This window comes from Acanthopagrus latus, chromosome 1 (genome assembly GCF_904848185.1).
Source record: "Acanthopagrus latus isolate v.2019 chromosome 1, fAcaLat1.1, whole genome shotgun sequence".
Lineage (NCBI taxonomy): Eukaryota > Metazoa > Chordata > Actinopteri > Spariformes > Sparidae > Acanthopagrus > Acanthopagrus latus.
The window spans coordinates 24,230,362-24,246,870 of record NC_051039.1 but is presented as its reverse complement, the minus strand read 5'-3'; the positions used below and the strand labels follow the sequence as shown (position 1 = coordinate 24,246,870).

Here is a 16,509-nt window from a genome sequence, read left to right as displayed (position 1 = left end):
AATACAAAAAGACTGTGCTAAATTCTATTTCACATTACATCTTAGCCATGTAGTCGGCTCAGTGTGGACAGCTATTAAACTGAGGTCATCATTTTGTGAATCATTCAGGTGACCTGCTGTTCGAGGGATTGCTTGCTCTCTGAAAGGTTTCTCCTCATATTTTCTGTTCTTTTCACGTTACTTCCCTATTTTCCTTTTCTCTTCTTTTCTTTTTTTTTTTTTTTTTTCCTGAATTCACTTCTGTGAAATCTGCCCTGTAAAGATTATTGTTATCAAAAATGAAAGAGGATGGACGTTTGGCGCTTAATTCCGTATAGGGGTGAACATTTAAAAAAATGCTTTTGTGGCCAACAGCTCTCTCTGGATTAAAATATTGTACAGGCATCCACACACACACACACACACACATACACACATTTAATACACATCCAGACTTTAGCTTGGGCTCCTCTAATCTAAATCTAAAAAAACTATTCTCCACATTGTGTGCATCATCTGACTGCAGTATTGTGTCAGTCATGGTTATATAAACATTCTGGGACATATTCTATATAGAAATCTTACATAAGTTATCTGGGACAGAGGCCAGAATGGATTCCTCTGGCTGAACTGATCCGTTCAGGATTTGATAGGAGATAATAAGACGACACATTTCCTCACAGCTTTGCCTAAGCCCGGGAATCACATGGACACGAGCAGCATGAATGATCAGTGAAGACGAAGAAAGAAAAAAAAAAAAAGGAAAAGAAACAGTGCACCGAGAGAAATTTTAATGTTCTTTTGTCCTCTGACGAACACTGTGCATGCACAGCTGCGGCCGTTGCATGCTGTAAGAAGCATACGCACGCACAGATTAAAGTGAACACGTGATTATTGTCCCTTTATGGGATCATATCATCTCCGTGTACAGTGTGGCATCAGATCGCACGCAGCAACTCTCGCAACTGATAAAATGCATCAGCCTTTGGTATTGTGTTGTGCATAAGTATCCATGTCAGAGGGGATTAAGAGCCGTTTCACCGCATCTACTTTTTGGCATCGAATACCTTTGGAGCATATGTGGCTCCGGAGAGCAGCACTGTGAGGCCCCTAAGCTCTCGATGGACACAGACTTCATTTGTGTGTTTCAGCAGCAACTTCCGCTTAAAGCTGCTAAGAGTAGAATTTTCCTCTAAACAGATAGCCCCTTAGGATTAGTCTTCATAATCTGCCTTTCACTGATCCTCGAAATCATACTGTCTGGGTGCTCTGAAATCAGCTTACAGTACTACAGACAGTAGATGGTGTGTGAGTGGTTTCGTGATTGGGATTGCATGCTGTCCGGGCTTTATGTACAGCAGCACAGGATAAGAAAAAGACAATTGTTTAGGGAGAGTGTCGCTTCTAATCTGCACGGAGGATATGTCAACTAGTATTGTAGCGACATGCTGTCTCCTGACATCTTACACACAAGTGCGCACACACACACAGGCTGGCACGCAATCAGTCATCTCGCGATGCTAGACTGCAAGGCCTTTCCCTCTGTCGCAAACAGATGTCTGGTGTATGAACTGAGCATCCCTGGTAACCCCAGTGACTTCCGTGTGAAAATCCAGAGCAGTACGACTAAACGGCCTCGTGGCCTAGGTGCTGGTGCGAGGACAGACGACACGAGAGCCGGTTCCCTGCCAGCAAGCCTTTATATGAACAGACAGGACCTAGATCAAACAACCGCCCCTTTCATACAGTCGTACAGCATATTAAAGTTTGATTACAAAGACACTTGTGCAGTCATCAGGTGCAAAATACCAGACGGTGAAGGAGACGGGATGAAGAGGACTGAACTACACGGAGCGGAATTTAAAAAGAAATGTTCGTCATTGAAAACGGAGTCAGTCTCCGTTGATTTGATGCGACGTGACTTCCATTCCTCAGAACGTTAAGCCTCATTTTTCTGCGGGAATTTTCTTGGAAAACTAACGGTATAATCCACATAGGATTTAATTCTTTTGTTTTTACATGATTAACAAGCCATCAGTGTTGAGACCTTTCGGCCCCTGTGAACATCTCTTATCATTATAATTTATTCATGAGAAAATTCCAGGCATTTCTTTCTTTCTTTAGCTATAGACAAAGCAAACATGTAGAAGCATTCTATTAAACAGCACCTTCAACCAAGTGTGATGCAGTACATACACATTTTAGGACAAACAAAAACAATTAAATTATTAGTCTGATCATTCTGTGTGTCAGAGGTAATATCAAATATAAAAGAGAGATAGACAATTTGATATTGCTTAAGGACAGTCTGGTTGTGAAGTACCGGAGCCATTTCTCATAAATAACAAGTTAATGAACATGAGTACAAATGTCACTTGTTTTTCTTATTAGGAATGTGCTGTCAACCCCCTTGTTTCTGTTCCTTTTCAGCATGGAAATGTCACATGCAACTCCATTAAGGGCACAGTAAAATCAAGCACGCACACACACACAGTAGAGACTCTCTGGGTTTGGCTCCTTTACAAGAACAGTGGAAATGTTAATGGATCCCTAAATGAGAGCGGGAATGTCGGATCACTCCTCCTTTCTCTTTGTTGTGGATGTCTTATGCCGAGCTGGAAACGGCCAGTTTCTTCAAGTGGTCCATGAAGACCTGCAGGCTGACGTCATCGGTGAGGATCGGGGCCCCCGTCTCCTGCGGGTGCACCAGAGGAAAGGTGAGACAAAAACAGTGGGTGAGTGATTTACACGAGCGGATCTTTATGTGACATAACTTGAAGCTAACACGTTTACTGCCAAGATTGGCTTACGCAAGACCTTGATCTCTCAATAATCACATTTTCAGACTGTCATGTGTATTCACAGTGTTGATAGACTGCAGGTTACGGCTCCTCCTTGACTTGGAAAATAAAGGATTAATATCATTTTTCATCTTTCAATCTCCCTCACTTCAGTCAGAGGTCGACTAATCCAGGGCCTGTGTTTGCTGACAGTCTGACTTTAAACCCTTCGAGTCATCAGAAATTGTTTTTTCACCCAGTATATAGACATGTCTGGGGTTTTAAAGTCTGGGTTTGGACGTATGAAGGAAATGAAACATTTTCGAATTTCATTTACTGGTTTATACGATAAACACTTGATGGTTGGTCTGCTCAAAATATTAAACCTTTACATTTGACAGTACAGCAGCTGAAAAAAGCCATGCTTGCTTGATTTTTAATACTGTTATGGAGATCAAATTATTTCATTATCAAAAAAGTTTTTAAAAAGTCTTTACAAAGTTTTCTTGTGATAACATGCTAATTTAACTAAATAACTTGAGGCAGATTTCCATGAAGTACACACACCTCTGTGAGGTGGGTTTGGGCATTACAGAGCCAAACATAGAAACTTTTGACAACAGTTTTAAGAATGTTTTCCAAAGTGACTCCATGTGAAGGTAATTTACAGCTGATTATCAGAAGGGATAGGCTAGCAGTCAGCGTTAACCTACTCCTACTTGCAGTAGCCTCCTCTTTCGACATGGCTGCTACTCCATTTAACTCTGGCAAACCAATCTTTGCTGGTTGCATCACTACTGGTGTGAAACAATCGTTTGTTTTCTTGTGATAATGTGTGATTATACCCTTATGTCTAGATAAAAAAACAACTTGTTTTCTCAATATATCAAAATTATACATTTGATCTTGACAGAATGACAAATTTTTTTTTATTGATATCATGGCCATTCTCAGCTTTCTTAAAACTGTGCTGAAAATCTGGAAATCATTAACTTTTAAAAAACAACATAATCTGAAAGAATTTACTGACTTGCCATGTCTTCCCTCAGTTTTTATACCCACAGGCTGTTTCTGCCTTGGATGAAGAATTTGACCCCTCTGAATATTTTCACATCTTAAATCGTAGTAGTTTATAACACTGTACCTGTCCCCAGGCGTAGAGGTTGTTGTGGGTCTGTGACGGGTTGACCTTGGAGAGAAGGAAGCGAGCCTGTGAGCCTCCGTGCTCTGTGTCGATGTAGCGCGGCATGGGGAAGCGTGTCTGTAGGATCTCCTGGGCATCATCGAGCGGAGCCTGCAGCAGCTGTTTGAAGTTCTCATATTCGGCCATTTCCTGGTAGCCAGCCTTTCGCCACTGGGCAATGGTCTGGGAATAAACAGATAAACGACTGCATTTAGAAATGTATGTACATATCATCAAATGTGTTTTCATTGTTTAGAATGAGAATTTTGGTGAGATTTTGGATTACTAATGGGGGTTAATGGCGTGCGGTCATTACTATATGATCTCTCTCACCTCTCCATGGAAAATAACCAACTGGAAGAAGGTGTCCATCAGCAGGATTCGATCTGGCAGGATGCTGCTGCTGTCTAGGAGAACGGGCTGTGAATGACACAAACATTTGGATCAGGCACCAAAAACATCAGCACTGTCGGACAGCAAACACTCTGAAGCTTCTGGAAAAAGGCCACATCTGCCTCCAACACTGATGATAATGATGGGGAGGGTGTGAGGCTGACCTCTGGTGGTCCGTGGAAGGAGTAGGAGTAGAGGATGGGCTGGACCATGATCAGAGACTGGGTCAGGTCCTGTCGGACGAAGTGGTGCCTGTAGTAGGATGACTCATCTGGGCTGTTGTTGAACACCTGCAGGAAGGGCGACCGCCGCAGGTGGAACATGAACTGCAGGTGGAGACGAGAGGAAGAAAATGAGCCTTTAAAATGAATTATCACATCATGTAAGCAAAGACAAAGCACACAGTCCCAATGCAAAGAGGTTCAAATAGGGAACAGTGTTATAATGACCTCTGCCAAGCAGGTTATGTATTTGCCTGAGTCCATTTGTTTGTTTATCAGCAGGATTACACAAACAAACCATTTATTTATTCATTTTTATGCTCAGACCCTGGGAAAAAAAGTGCTTTACTCCAACTGTGACGGCAGGATAGTAAGTGGTGGTAAAAAGAGATTCAAAAACACTGCAAACATGGCTCCAAACCGGAACTACTGGGAAGAGAAGTGTGGAGCAGATGGGGAATATTTCTGGAAGCACTGTTGAGTCTTCAGTTAACAACGGCAAACTGAACACGAGTGTAAGAAACAATTTAAGCAGTGCCGCTTAAGCGTCCACAACACTGGTTAATGTTAGCAGTAAACAACGCAAAACAGTAAGTTGAAATGAGCCTACACTCTGTCATAATGGTTTAACTCGGTGAGCCTTGTTTAAATATATTTTTTGAGGTTGTACACTATGTAAAAAGTTTCAGAGACACTTTTTTCATTTGATCTTGGACCAGACCTTCGATTAGATTAAAAGGGGACTGTTGGGCTTTTGTAGTAATAATTGATCCACCTCACACTGAAATGTGAGAGAAAGATTGCTCATCAAGGTGTACCTGTGGGTAGAGAGACAGAGACTCTGACAGTCTGAAGGATGTCGGATCGTCTTTGTTGAACTGGCCAAACTTCTGACACTGAAAACAGAGGAACAAAACATTGTTTAAATACTGAACATACTGTGTCATGGAGCAACCCTTATAACCTGCTAAGCAACACAGCTGTCAACAATCAGAGATTGTTTTTTGAATGATGTTCTACTGCTTTCATATATATATATAATCCTGACAGTGCCAACTATGCATTGTTCCTCTCATCACAAAAGGACCAGCAGGTGTGCCACTCACCAGGCGGATGAGCTGCCTGTCGAGCCAGCGCAGCACATCAGGTCCCTCCTCTGATTCGGCTCTGAAGACCCCCAGACGGGCCATGAGCACGGCGGCCGCTTCCTGGTCGAACGACGACTCGATGTGCTGAATTTGGGACTGTGCATCTGCCCAGCTTTGGTAGGGATAGAGAGGGAGAGAAAAGGGAGAGGACGGAAAGTGGGAGAGGTGCAGGTGAGCGTGGGTGTGGTGTGAATGACGCACACAGGTCCCTGAAGGCTTTGTCACAAATTGCCGGAATGTAAACATCCTTTCAGGCAGGGCTGATATTGATTTTAGATGACACTTTCTTGACACTAAGCAAGGCTCATTATCATCTCTAGACATAAAAATGTTAATGCTAAATATTTACTCTCTCAGTCTTTCATGCAAAAATAACCTCACTTCTTAACAATGATATTCCAAGCTGACATGGAATTACTACAGTTTCTGTACGGTCCTGTCCACACTAACAAGAAATCCAGAGTCTTACTTCCTGGCGATGGTGGTGACCCGTATCCTCCTCTGTGTGTTGGAGTGCTGGTACTGGGTTACAAACTGGACCACCCCTCGGCCACCCTGGGGGACTGGTGCATTGTGCTACACAAACAAACGCACAAGACAGTAAGACTACAATCGTTGATCACTATCCTGTTTCATGAGCTGAACAAATGGCCTTCTGCTACAAGCACAAAAAAGCCATTGTTTGGACAGTTCTGCTAAACAGAGCCTTCATCACAGTTATCCTCTGGTTTGATGTGATTAGCAGCTCAGCTTTCATCAGCCTACAGTAATCCCATCACAGCTCACAAGCTAAAGGTGAAAGTAAGTGGTTTTTTTTCGTTTACCTGATTCACCACCTCGAAATACATTCCCAAAGTGGTGGAGGGGTTGAGACTGCACACTTTCCACTGGCTCGTGCCACCAACACCCATCTCCTACACAACAACAGAGAACACATTGTGATGAATGGCGGCTCTCAGATTAGAATACAACTGTGAGAAGGAGAAGGGAGGAATCAGAATCTGCAGGCAGGGACTCACATTCTCTGAAACACAGGAGCCCTTGGAGTTGAGTGAAACACAAGGCCCGATGGCACCGCAAACCTTCAGTTCCCTTGATGTCTGTACACACACACACAACGTTTACACAACAATTCAACACACAATTTAACTTGCACAACAGCTAACGTTTGATTTAGCAAGTTTTAATCTGTCGACACTTTTGACTCTTTACCTTGACTTCCATGACGCCTCCAAAGGCCATGCGGAAATCGCCGTTGTAGTCTTTGCTAAAGACTCTCTGGAAGGTCTGCTTGAACAGGGAGGTGTTGAAGGAGTCTCCCATCACAATGTGACCCCTGTTCATACAATACAACAAATCATTTACAGTCATTAACATTTCCAAATAATTTCTAAAAACATCCTATCCTTTAGTTAGACCAATGCAATCCCACAACCATGACCAATTAAATGGTGAGTGCTGACGTACCCGGTGAGATTAGACAAACACTTCATCTCCAGCAGTCCGGTCTGGTCTAGAGCACAGGCGTAGATATCGATACTGTGGCCATTTACTGCCGAGCGGTTAGCCATGGCTTCATAATACTGTGAAACAAAAAGATATAAAGCCATTTAATTTGAGTACGCTGTGGATGATGAACACAATCACTGTTGCGTTGGCGTTCATGCATTGGCTCACCTTGGTGGCTTTCTTCAAATGGCGAGCGTTGTCCTTCTGGATGTCGTGCCAGGAGCGGATGGGGGTTTTCAGCTCGTCTCCCACCACCATGCCCGGGCCCTGGGTTGGCGGCCCTCCGATGAACAGCATCACGCGAGCCCCTGTGTTGGGGAATGTGCCCTGAGGAGAAAGAGAGGAGGAAACTGGCTTCATATAGGTATCTTTTTACATCCTCTGCTCAGGTCACATGCTTCTTATTTGACTGTCATGTAGTAGTCATACAAACAAATACATAGTTTGCAATAAGTCACTCTATAGTCATACCCCTTTTGTATTTCAGTGCAGCCAATTTTCCTTTTTTCCTTGGACGAGGAATGAGGAATGAATTCTTTATCTAATCAATTCTTGAATAGAAGTTAGACAAAAGAAGCAATATGAAGAAGTCACTTTGTGCTCTGGGAAATTGTTACAAGCTTTTTTCATGTATCTTGACATTTTATAAATGAAACGATTAATCATGGAAATAATGTCATTTGAGTAAAGACTACTTCTTTAAAAGAATACGGATCACCTGTGCAAATACAGCAAAGGTATTCAGTCACAGATAAAGATGTGATTTGAAAAAAAATTAATATGGGTAAGTCAGAACAGCAAATAAGATACCATAAAAATACAGAAATGCATTTTCTGCTTATGTTGTCAGTTATTTAGGCTGTTTTTTTTAACATAATATGACAAAAGAATGCAGAAATCCAGCTCAACTGAATGTATGTTTAAAGAGTGTAACGAGTCTGAATGAGAGCATTAAGTGATTCACTGTCAGCAAACATCAATGCCAACACTTACAACAAAGTCCACAGTCCAGGAGCCTGGGAAAGCCCAAGACTCAGACATTTGGAGGCAGGCCACACAGTAACAAAGTCACTGGAGAGAACTTTAAATACAACGTGGCTATTTGATAACGGCTTCTACGTAAACGGTGATTCATTTCTACAGGAAAAAGTGTACTCATTCAAACAGGAACATGTAAACAGATAAGCTTGCGAATAGTGGATTCTAATCACTTTCTGCATTTTATCTGTAAAGACCAGTTCATCAAGTCAAATGCCTCTTGACAAATCAGTGACTTGGAGTCACTGAAAGAGTCAAAATTTATTCTAATCATCGGGCCACATCTCCTGTCGGCTGAAGGGGAGCAGAGCGGGGGAATGATTTAGTGCATCAGTTATGTAATCACACAGATTAGCAGCAGGAGAGGAGAGGATAATGATAGTGGGGAGTAAAGACAGAACGCAAACATGGAACCAGCCTTTGGACTGACAAAGCATATGTACTGTTCCTGCAGAAGATAGCTATCCCGTGGTTTGTATCTCTGAATGGTTGTGGCTGAACATGTGGCACAGCTGTCTCCAAGAGGCTAAAGTTCAGCTTTTGTGAAGCACATGTGTGTGCTTGTGTTTGACAATAATATGTTGTACCCAGGTATAGTACAGTTTGGCATGACCTCTATCCACTCAATGTACAATGTTTTCCGTGTTTCTGCATATGTTTGTATTGTACCTCAAGCAGACCAACGGCAACAGACAGTGCAACGCCAGTGGAGCGGAGGGGGCGTTTGCCTTGAGGGACAGGCCACGGGTCTCTCTGGAGCTCGCCGAGCAAGTCAGTCAGATTCATGTCGACTCTGTGCACGGGCTGAAGGAACCTGAACAGGAACAAACACGCCTTAGATGACAAAGGCAAATAGCTGGAGGAACACAGGGTTTATTTATTTTTTTTTCCCCCATCTATTGAACGTGTCATGCTCCTTCTGAAATCACGCTTCAAGCTGTGTACTCATTAGTGCAAAGGCACTGAACCAATCAGTGTTGTAAGAGTGGCTACAGGCATGTTTTAGGTGTGACTACCAGCAAGAGAAGTTAGCATAGAAGTTTCTAGCTCGCCTTCACAGATCTCACTGAGTAACACTGAGTAACAAACGATCTGGCGGCGTGCGGTTAGCTCCTCCATACCTGCAAGTGGCTGCAGCTTCCTGAGGTCCCGGTGGGCGACCTTGCTGTTGTGCTGCTGCTGCTGCTGGCTTCGCTAAACCCAGCATCTCCTGAAACGCACAAAACATTGAGTTTTAACATCTGCTACTTTGTTCGTCGCTATTTATCTTGGCTTGGAACAATATATTTACTTTGCAAATGGAGAAAATCCCTTGAAGATATTTGCAAACGCCTTACTCTTAAAGGCTTTATGACTGCTTTTCCTATGTTTACACATGCCTCCACACACCTGGATCTGTTTGGAGGAGAGGTCCTTGGTGCCCCTGAACACATAACTCTTGGCGATCCCCTCGCAGCTGAGCTCGTGCACCTGAACCATGCGTCCGAACGTGATGAGGCCCACGAGGGCGTTGGGTGGAAGCAGGCTGAGTGACATCTGCAGTGACTCCTTGAGGGCCTGGAGGTCCTCTTCTTCTAAACATGTATCCACCACATACAGGAAGATGAGAGGAGTCGGGGGTCCACGCTGCAAAGATGTGGAACAGAATTGTTACACTCTTCAAATCATGACTATTCATTTTCTTGTCTGCAAAATAATAAAAAAATGTTTTGAATGAATGTTTAATGCTTGGTTTGTTGTTTATATGTTTGTAAACTTGCACTTGCAGAGACATCAGCCGCTCATATTACTTTTGTGCATTATTTATGATGCTCCACTCGTAAGCCACAGTAATAGTCCCGCACTCACTGGTTGGTTGCAAAGACAAGGATGCAATAGCGAAGTACAGAATCTTTTTTCAAAACCCTGAGCTTTTTATCATGGGAAGTGATCCATAACGAAGAGTGCTACATTGTTCAGAAGTGTCAGGGTTTCATAATTACACTAAACACATCGATTTGACTCATTACTGAAAAACTCTCTCCTATGGAGGCAATATTGGATACCATTAATATTCACCTTTGCACAGAACATCTTTGGTACGTGTAATCTTCCTGCATGTGGCTATGTTCAAAGTGCAGACATGTATGTAGTATTTACCTGTACTATGTACTCGATGGTAGAAAACTGTGGCATGAGTTCAGCTGGCTGGTTCACTTCCGATATGCCTGCATAAGAGGGAGGGAACTGCAGAGAGACAAAGAGACAAAGAGAGATCAAGTTTAGCCAGCCTGATAAAGGAATGTAGCTAGTCCACATGAAGCTATGCAGACTATTCTAATTATACAATTATATATGTCGAACTAAATCATGCAGGTGGAGGTCAGTACTTACTGGGTTTCTCTGGAAGCAGAAGTTGCACGCCCATATCTTTGCCCTGAAGTCAACTTGACTGTAAAAAGAGGGATCAAAACAATTTAGGGTTTGCATCCAATTGGCAGGAGTGTCACTGTGACTGATAGAGGGCTACACATGATGTATTTACTTTTCTTATGCACCACACCTTGTGCTTACGCTTATGACACCTCAGCATTTCCAAGTGCTGAGGTGTCCAAACATATTCACACACACAGCATCAAATTCAAATCCCATCCACCCCTCTCTTTCATCCCCATTATCTTTGACTTAAGAAACACTACAAGTAAATGTCCTAAAAATAGTTGGCTGCCAGATGGTTAAACACAACATTAAAAAAAGGTTCAATTACTCCAAAAGACTAAATTAAGGCGGAATACTCACTGTAATAAAATATCTTTTCTGATGCTTTGCAGCAAACAAAAACATCTGGTTTTAAACATCTGTTTTTTTGTGTTACTCACCATAGTGGGTTGAGCACTGCTTTGCAGTTGGCCCGGCTGCATAGAACTGGCTCGTACTGAACCGGTGGCAGGTCAGGCCTCTCCTTGAGCGGTGTGAAGAGGCAGGACACTGGGACCACTAGCCTGGTGGCTTCCAGCCTGCTGGACGGCCAGAGGTTCCAGCTGAATCTCACCCCATCCCTGTCCTCATTCTGTTGGATAAACTCCTGGTAGGTCGCCATCACAGAGCTGCAGAAGGGAAAGAGCCCAACAGAGCACAGTGAGGTTGAGTAGCTCCAATAGAAGACCTGGATGATGTGACACTGGCACTCTCAAATTGTTACTGATCCTCTCTAGCTGCACTGAGCTACTCTTTATACAGGTGCTCCTTTCTTTCCTGTGCTATAATAAGACACAGATATTCGACAGCATGACGCACAAATGTGTCATTGAGAAACCTGACCGACGTGTTTTGATGAGAACGAGTACGCAGAGGTATCCCAGAGGTATTTTTAGGCTCCACCTTTGTTAGCATGTAAGGGAAACATCAATGACGCCTTTAGTAAAGCATCACTAAGGACTCTATTGTAACAACAGTAAACTCTTTCGCGCTGTTATCAGAGGAACTTTATATTCCCTAAGCAATACAATGGAATTTCAGCAGGGTGACACGGTGCATTTGAAAAGACGACAGGACCAAGTTCCAATCTTTTGTTGCCAACTAGGCATAAGATATCAGTGTGCAGTAAGATCTATACGCCAGACAACTGTGTGCTAGGCGGCTTTTAATCTCCTGCACACTGTGTAACTTGCAAAATTACATTTGTTTGTGACTTTTCAGTGATAGATCTTCAAAGCATAGAACTGCAACGTCACAAATACATGTTATTTCACAAGTTTGACAGCGTGCACCACTATGTCTGCAACATCTGATCTACTCGTCCTTCTACATGTACCTGCCTCCTCATGAAACAGATTTATGAATGTGCAACTGTTTGGTCAATAAAATATCCATCACAATGTCCCAGGGCCCAACATATTCATATTGTGTGTTTTGTCTGATTGATAGTCAAAGGCACCAAAATGCTTAATTTTTGTATCACAAAAGACAAAATGAAATATGAAAGCCTAATTTTAGGTTGACAAATGATTTCAATAATCAGTTTATTATCAAAATAGCTGGCACCCTGACTTATAAGGATCCATCTCCAAATCAATTCTTGAAATAAGGGTTTCAGTGTTAGCAATACAGCAGAATGCTCCAAACCACAGAGATATCTGAAGAAAAGCCTACATTTAACTCTTATATAACTATTAATGGCCTTTTATTTTCCCAGTCTGAGATAAGAAGCTATTCATTTCTCAGTAGATAAAACGCCTCTGCAAACACGATCCACGCAGTAACTTTGGTTGTATCTAGCACTGCATTCTCATAACTGAAGGGTCATTTCAGTCCAACAAACAACACACTGCCAAACTTCGTCTCAAATGTGAGGGTTGTGCTGCTCTCCTCTGTCTTCTGTCACTGCAGGATGAATAGTTTTGGGCTGCTGGCCGGACAACAAAACTCAAATGAATACATCACTTTGACGAGATTAACTGATTATGTCTAATTAATTGTTAGTCTCCCCAGTGTTGATCTTGAGGAATGTGACCGTTGCCTGGCCACATCTGTTCGGGGGGATGTGGGGGTGATGTTGGGGGTTACTGGTGTTAGAAACAGTTTCTCTCCTTTCGCTTTCTGTGGGGAAGCACGGGGAATCCACAAAGCTGCGATTAATCACAGATTAATCGCTATATGAGGGATTTAGCTAAACACCGACTATATTTGAGTAACGTTACATACCAAAGGCTACAGGCCACGTATCACCACTGATAAACCCAGCAGTGAAGGTTATCTGTGAACGTTTCCACTCAGGAAATAGTAAAACACGATGGTTTTCGAGGCTTCTAACACCGCGACGAGGAACACAAAACCCGGTAAAACGAAGCTAAAGAATTCAGCGGCGGACGGTGTCGTGTTCAACATCGCTGCCAAATGTCTCTGCGCTCCTCTGTCACTCAACAAGCTAACGCTACGTCGGATAGCCTGTTGGGTTAGCTAACGGAACGTTAGCCTCAACCCACTTCCTGTCCCAAAATGAATGGAAGACTGTAGGGCGGCCTACATTCGAGCAAAATTAAGCCGAGTGCTGCTTACCTTGTTTTATCGGGTCGTCCTCGGGTCAAGACAAGAGCTAAAGAGTGGATTGTGTTCAGAACGAGTTACAGCATTTGGGGATGAAAGCGGACGGGTGTACCGGACAGAGAGACGACGGTGAGGGGATCACTCCCTTTCAGCCGGCTTCTGCACTTTACTAGAATGACGTGTTACTCCAAGTTCAAGCGCCTCCTATTGGCTCCCCTTTCCGTGACGTAGAGAAGGCGTGCTCTGCGTGCGCTCGGAACAGGGTGGACTATGGGAAATGGAGTCGATCGGCTAGTCAAAGCGTTATCGCAGTTGTTGTACCCTAATGACAGTATTTTACAGTGTGATAACGCGTGATTAGACAACTGTGACTGTTTTTTTTTTTTACTCTCTGTTATCTCACCATTAAGTAACACACTGTGTAGAGAACTGATACCATTATGACCTTTGACCTGTGGCAGAAAATGAATTAAGCTCATTTAGTCAACTCCATTGAATGCCCCATTGTGCTTCTACTCAGCTCTAATCATAACTATATTGAATGATATTATATGATATTATATTGAACTTTATTATATTTCCTGTACCACCTGCTGGAGGGTTTGTCTCTTAAGGCTGAGTTCTGTTTAGAAAAACAAAATACAAAATACATATACATATAATACTAAAATATATTTGTTCACAATTTACAAAAACATTTGACTTGCATACATACATTGACTGTTGTTGGTCATTGTTGGCATGTGGCATACACCAGGGTAGCTGTTGCAGTCGTGCCCAGGCCTGAACTTCCTCAGTCAGATCATCATGGATTTGGATTACAAATTCAGACGTGGATTTTCCATCAGCCAGCTCCTGTCCATGGATGGCATCCAGCCAGGTGTGAGAGCTACAACCACCTCACCAGGATCTACAGCGACGGCATCAGGACGTCATTTGAACTGTACAAATGTGGTCGAATGTTGGCTGAAAGAGGAGGACTGGTGGTGAGGACTGCAGGAGTGTGTTAGATGGCAGGATAACACACATAGGGCAGGTACCTTGGTAGCCCACAGGCAAATGGGATCCACGAGGAGGCAGCATGGAGCTACATTTTTCAGAGAGCGAGGCAGGTCCTGAGTGAGCGAGCTCAGTGGGATCCAAAAGATCCAAGCCATCAACCCTTCCCTTCTAGTCATCGGATATGCAGCTTGCCAAAAAAGGAGATAAAGGTCACGGAAATAAGGACATGCAAAATCCTCACAATGCAATGAGGCTCCATCCAAAGTCCAGCAGGCTGAGTCTGGATGGTAAGTGGGGGCTGAGGGTTAGTGAGCATCAGAGCCACAGTCCAGAATGAAAAAGAGGTTCATTCACAAGAACATCAGGAAGAGGCCTCGCAGGATGTACTGCTGAATGCCTTCACTGGATCTACAGATAGAAGACGGGCCCCTCTTGACTGAGGGATGTCATAGAGGCCCTGACTATGGCCCTCAGCACCAGATCATTTGAGTCAGGGTTCTAACACAGTAGACTACACCTAAGATGAGGGCTGTGCAAAGATGCCCCTGAGACAGTCCAGCACTCTGTTAGAGGACCTGAGCTCAAGGAAGACACACAAACCATCTGAAAAGGTGAGAAGTAGATTCATATATAAGCTATACATATTTATAGGCCTCGACAATAGTTCTTTGTTCAGCTGTGTTGCCCTTTTATTGCTGTATGTCTCCGTCTGTCTTGCCTGTGAATTGTTTCTTCAACTTAAAACTGGAGTTTCATACCTTGTGTGTGTACTTGCCACATGAATTGGATTTCGACAATTAACGATCACGCTAACACCACAGAGTCTGATTTTACATCCAAAACTAATGATCCATCCAAACACCCAGAAATCCACACGATCATCTTATAAAAACAATAAATCCAAAGTATTTTTGCCACCGGAGTCAAACCCACATGTTACTTTTTCATACAACTTGAGGCAAGCTTGATTTCTTTAGATAAAAGGAGGTTGACTGAAAAGTGCTTGCCTCCTCCAATAAGTGCTCCATGCAGGGCAAAGAAATAACATCCCTGTCGAAATGAATGATGCGTTACCTTCACTTCTCTGTGAGCATACAGTTATATATCTCAAGGTCACTGTTGCTCTCCACCAGCAGCTGGAGTGAAACAGCGGCCAACTGCTGCTCGTAGTCATGCTGCGTTCAAGGCTCACATACCGGGTCGTTTGGGATATGTCTGCGTCATATGCACCTACTATCCTGCATTAGATATCTGTTGTTGTATGCTGTGATTGAAATTTCAGTGACTGAGGATGGCGTGTGTAAAGAGGTCAAGTCAATGATGCTATTAGCACAGCTTAATTATGGCTTGAAGGAGGTTGAAAAGTATTTTTCACTAACCGAATAGAAATCAAGCTGGTTGCAAGTCTTTACTGCTGGTAAAGTTGACTGAATTATTCTAGAAAGTAAATCGCATAACCTACATTCATGAAGTACTGCTCTTAAGTATACATTTGAGGTACCTGTACATCCATTTTATACTACTTTATACTTCTATCTATTCCACCCCATTGATTCACCAGCTATATAGTTATTAGTTACTTTGCAGATTTAGATTACTGTAATATCGCAATACATAAATCAGCTCCTACATTATGATATATTATATAGGTTACCTGACTACCAAGCAGTATATGGCTTGTTCAATTCCTCCACCTTTATCAGCTGAAACATTAAAGGATAAGTTCACCCAAAAATGCAATTGGCCATTGTTGTGCTAGGTCTATATAAATGAGCACTCATAAGGCAAAGTGGCCAATTTCAGATAATATATAGGCCTATTATAGATTATGATGCATAAATGCATACGTACTTTTTTTTTTTTTAACATGCTAATACTTTTACTAAGAAAGAGTTTGAATGCAGGAGTATTTTAAAGGTGCACTATGTAGTTTTGGGGAAGAAATTTAATGAGAAGGGAAAGATTTTCACTGTCTGATTATATTTTCATGTCTCAACAAACAAAACAAACAAACTCTCTTCATTTTCATGACTGACTAAACTGAATAAATTAACTGATCTTAAAGGACAACACAATTTCATACTGTTTTACTCTACATGTGGCGGACCCTGCCACCTCTATAACTTCAAACAGTGTTCTGAAAACCTTATTTTCCTCCAAATACAGCTTCTTTATTCAGTAGTGGAAAAAAACGAATATACCTGAGTTTGTATTATCGCCTCATTAATATA

At 42.6% G+C, this 16,509-nt stretch overlaps 1 protein-coding gene across 1 annotated transcript; it reads right to left on the bottom strand.

The window, feature by feature from the left end:
• Positions 1 to 1,660: 1,660 nt before the first annotated feature.
• Positions 1,661 to 13,470, bottom strand: sec23b (SEC23 homolog B, coat complex II component). Its single transcript, XM_037108927.1, has 19 exons — positions 13,289 to 13,470; positions 11,110 to 11,337; positions 10,625 to 10,682; positions 10,391 to 10,477; positions 9,641 to 9,877; positions 9,373 to 9,461; positions 8,921 to 9,065; positions 7,382 to 7,540; positions 7,172 to 7,287; positions 6,917 to 7,040; positions 6,724 to 6,804; positions 6,529 to 6,618; positions 6,174 to 6,280; positions 5,663 to 5,816; positions 5,375 to 5,452; positions 4,500 to 4,661; positions 4,276 to 4,362; positions 3,904 to 4,125; positions 1,661 to 2,674 (listed from the first exon to the last, which is right to left on the bottom strand). The coding sequence occupies exons 2-19, from the start codon at positions 11,328 to 11,330 to the stop codon at positions 2,585 to 2,587; spliced, it is 2,307 nt and encodes a 768-aa protein (XP_036964822.1). The 5' UTR covers positions 11,331 to 11,337; positions 13,289 to 13,470; the 3' UTR covers positions 1,661 to 2,584.
• Positions 13,471 to 16,509: the final 3,039 nt, after the last annotated feature.

Coding starts and splice junctions, on each gene's coding strand:
- sec23b (XM_037108927.1), bottom strand. CDS start 11,330: ATGGCGACCTACCAGGAGTTTATCCAACAGAATGAGGACAGGGATGGG. Junction 9,462..9,640: donor TCTCCTCCAAACAGATCCAG/GTGTGTGGAGGC, acceptor TGTGCGTTTCAG/GAGATGCTGGGTTTAGCGAA. Junction 6,805..6,916: donor GAGGCGTCATGGAAGTCAAG/GTAAAGAGTCAA, acceptor GTGTGTGTACAG/ACATCAAGGGAACTGAAGGT.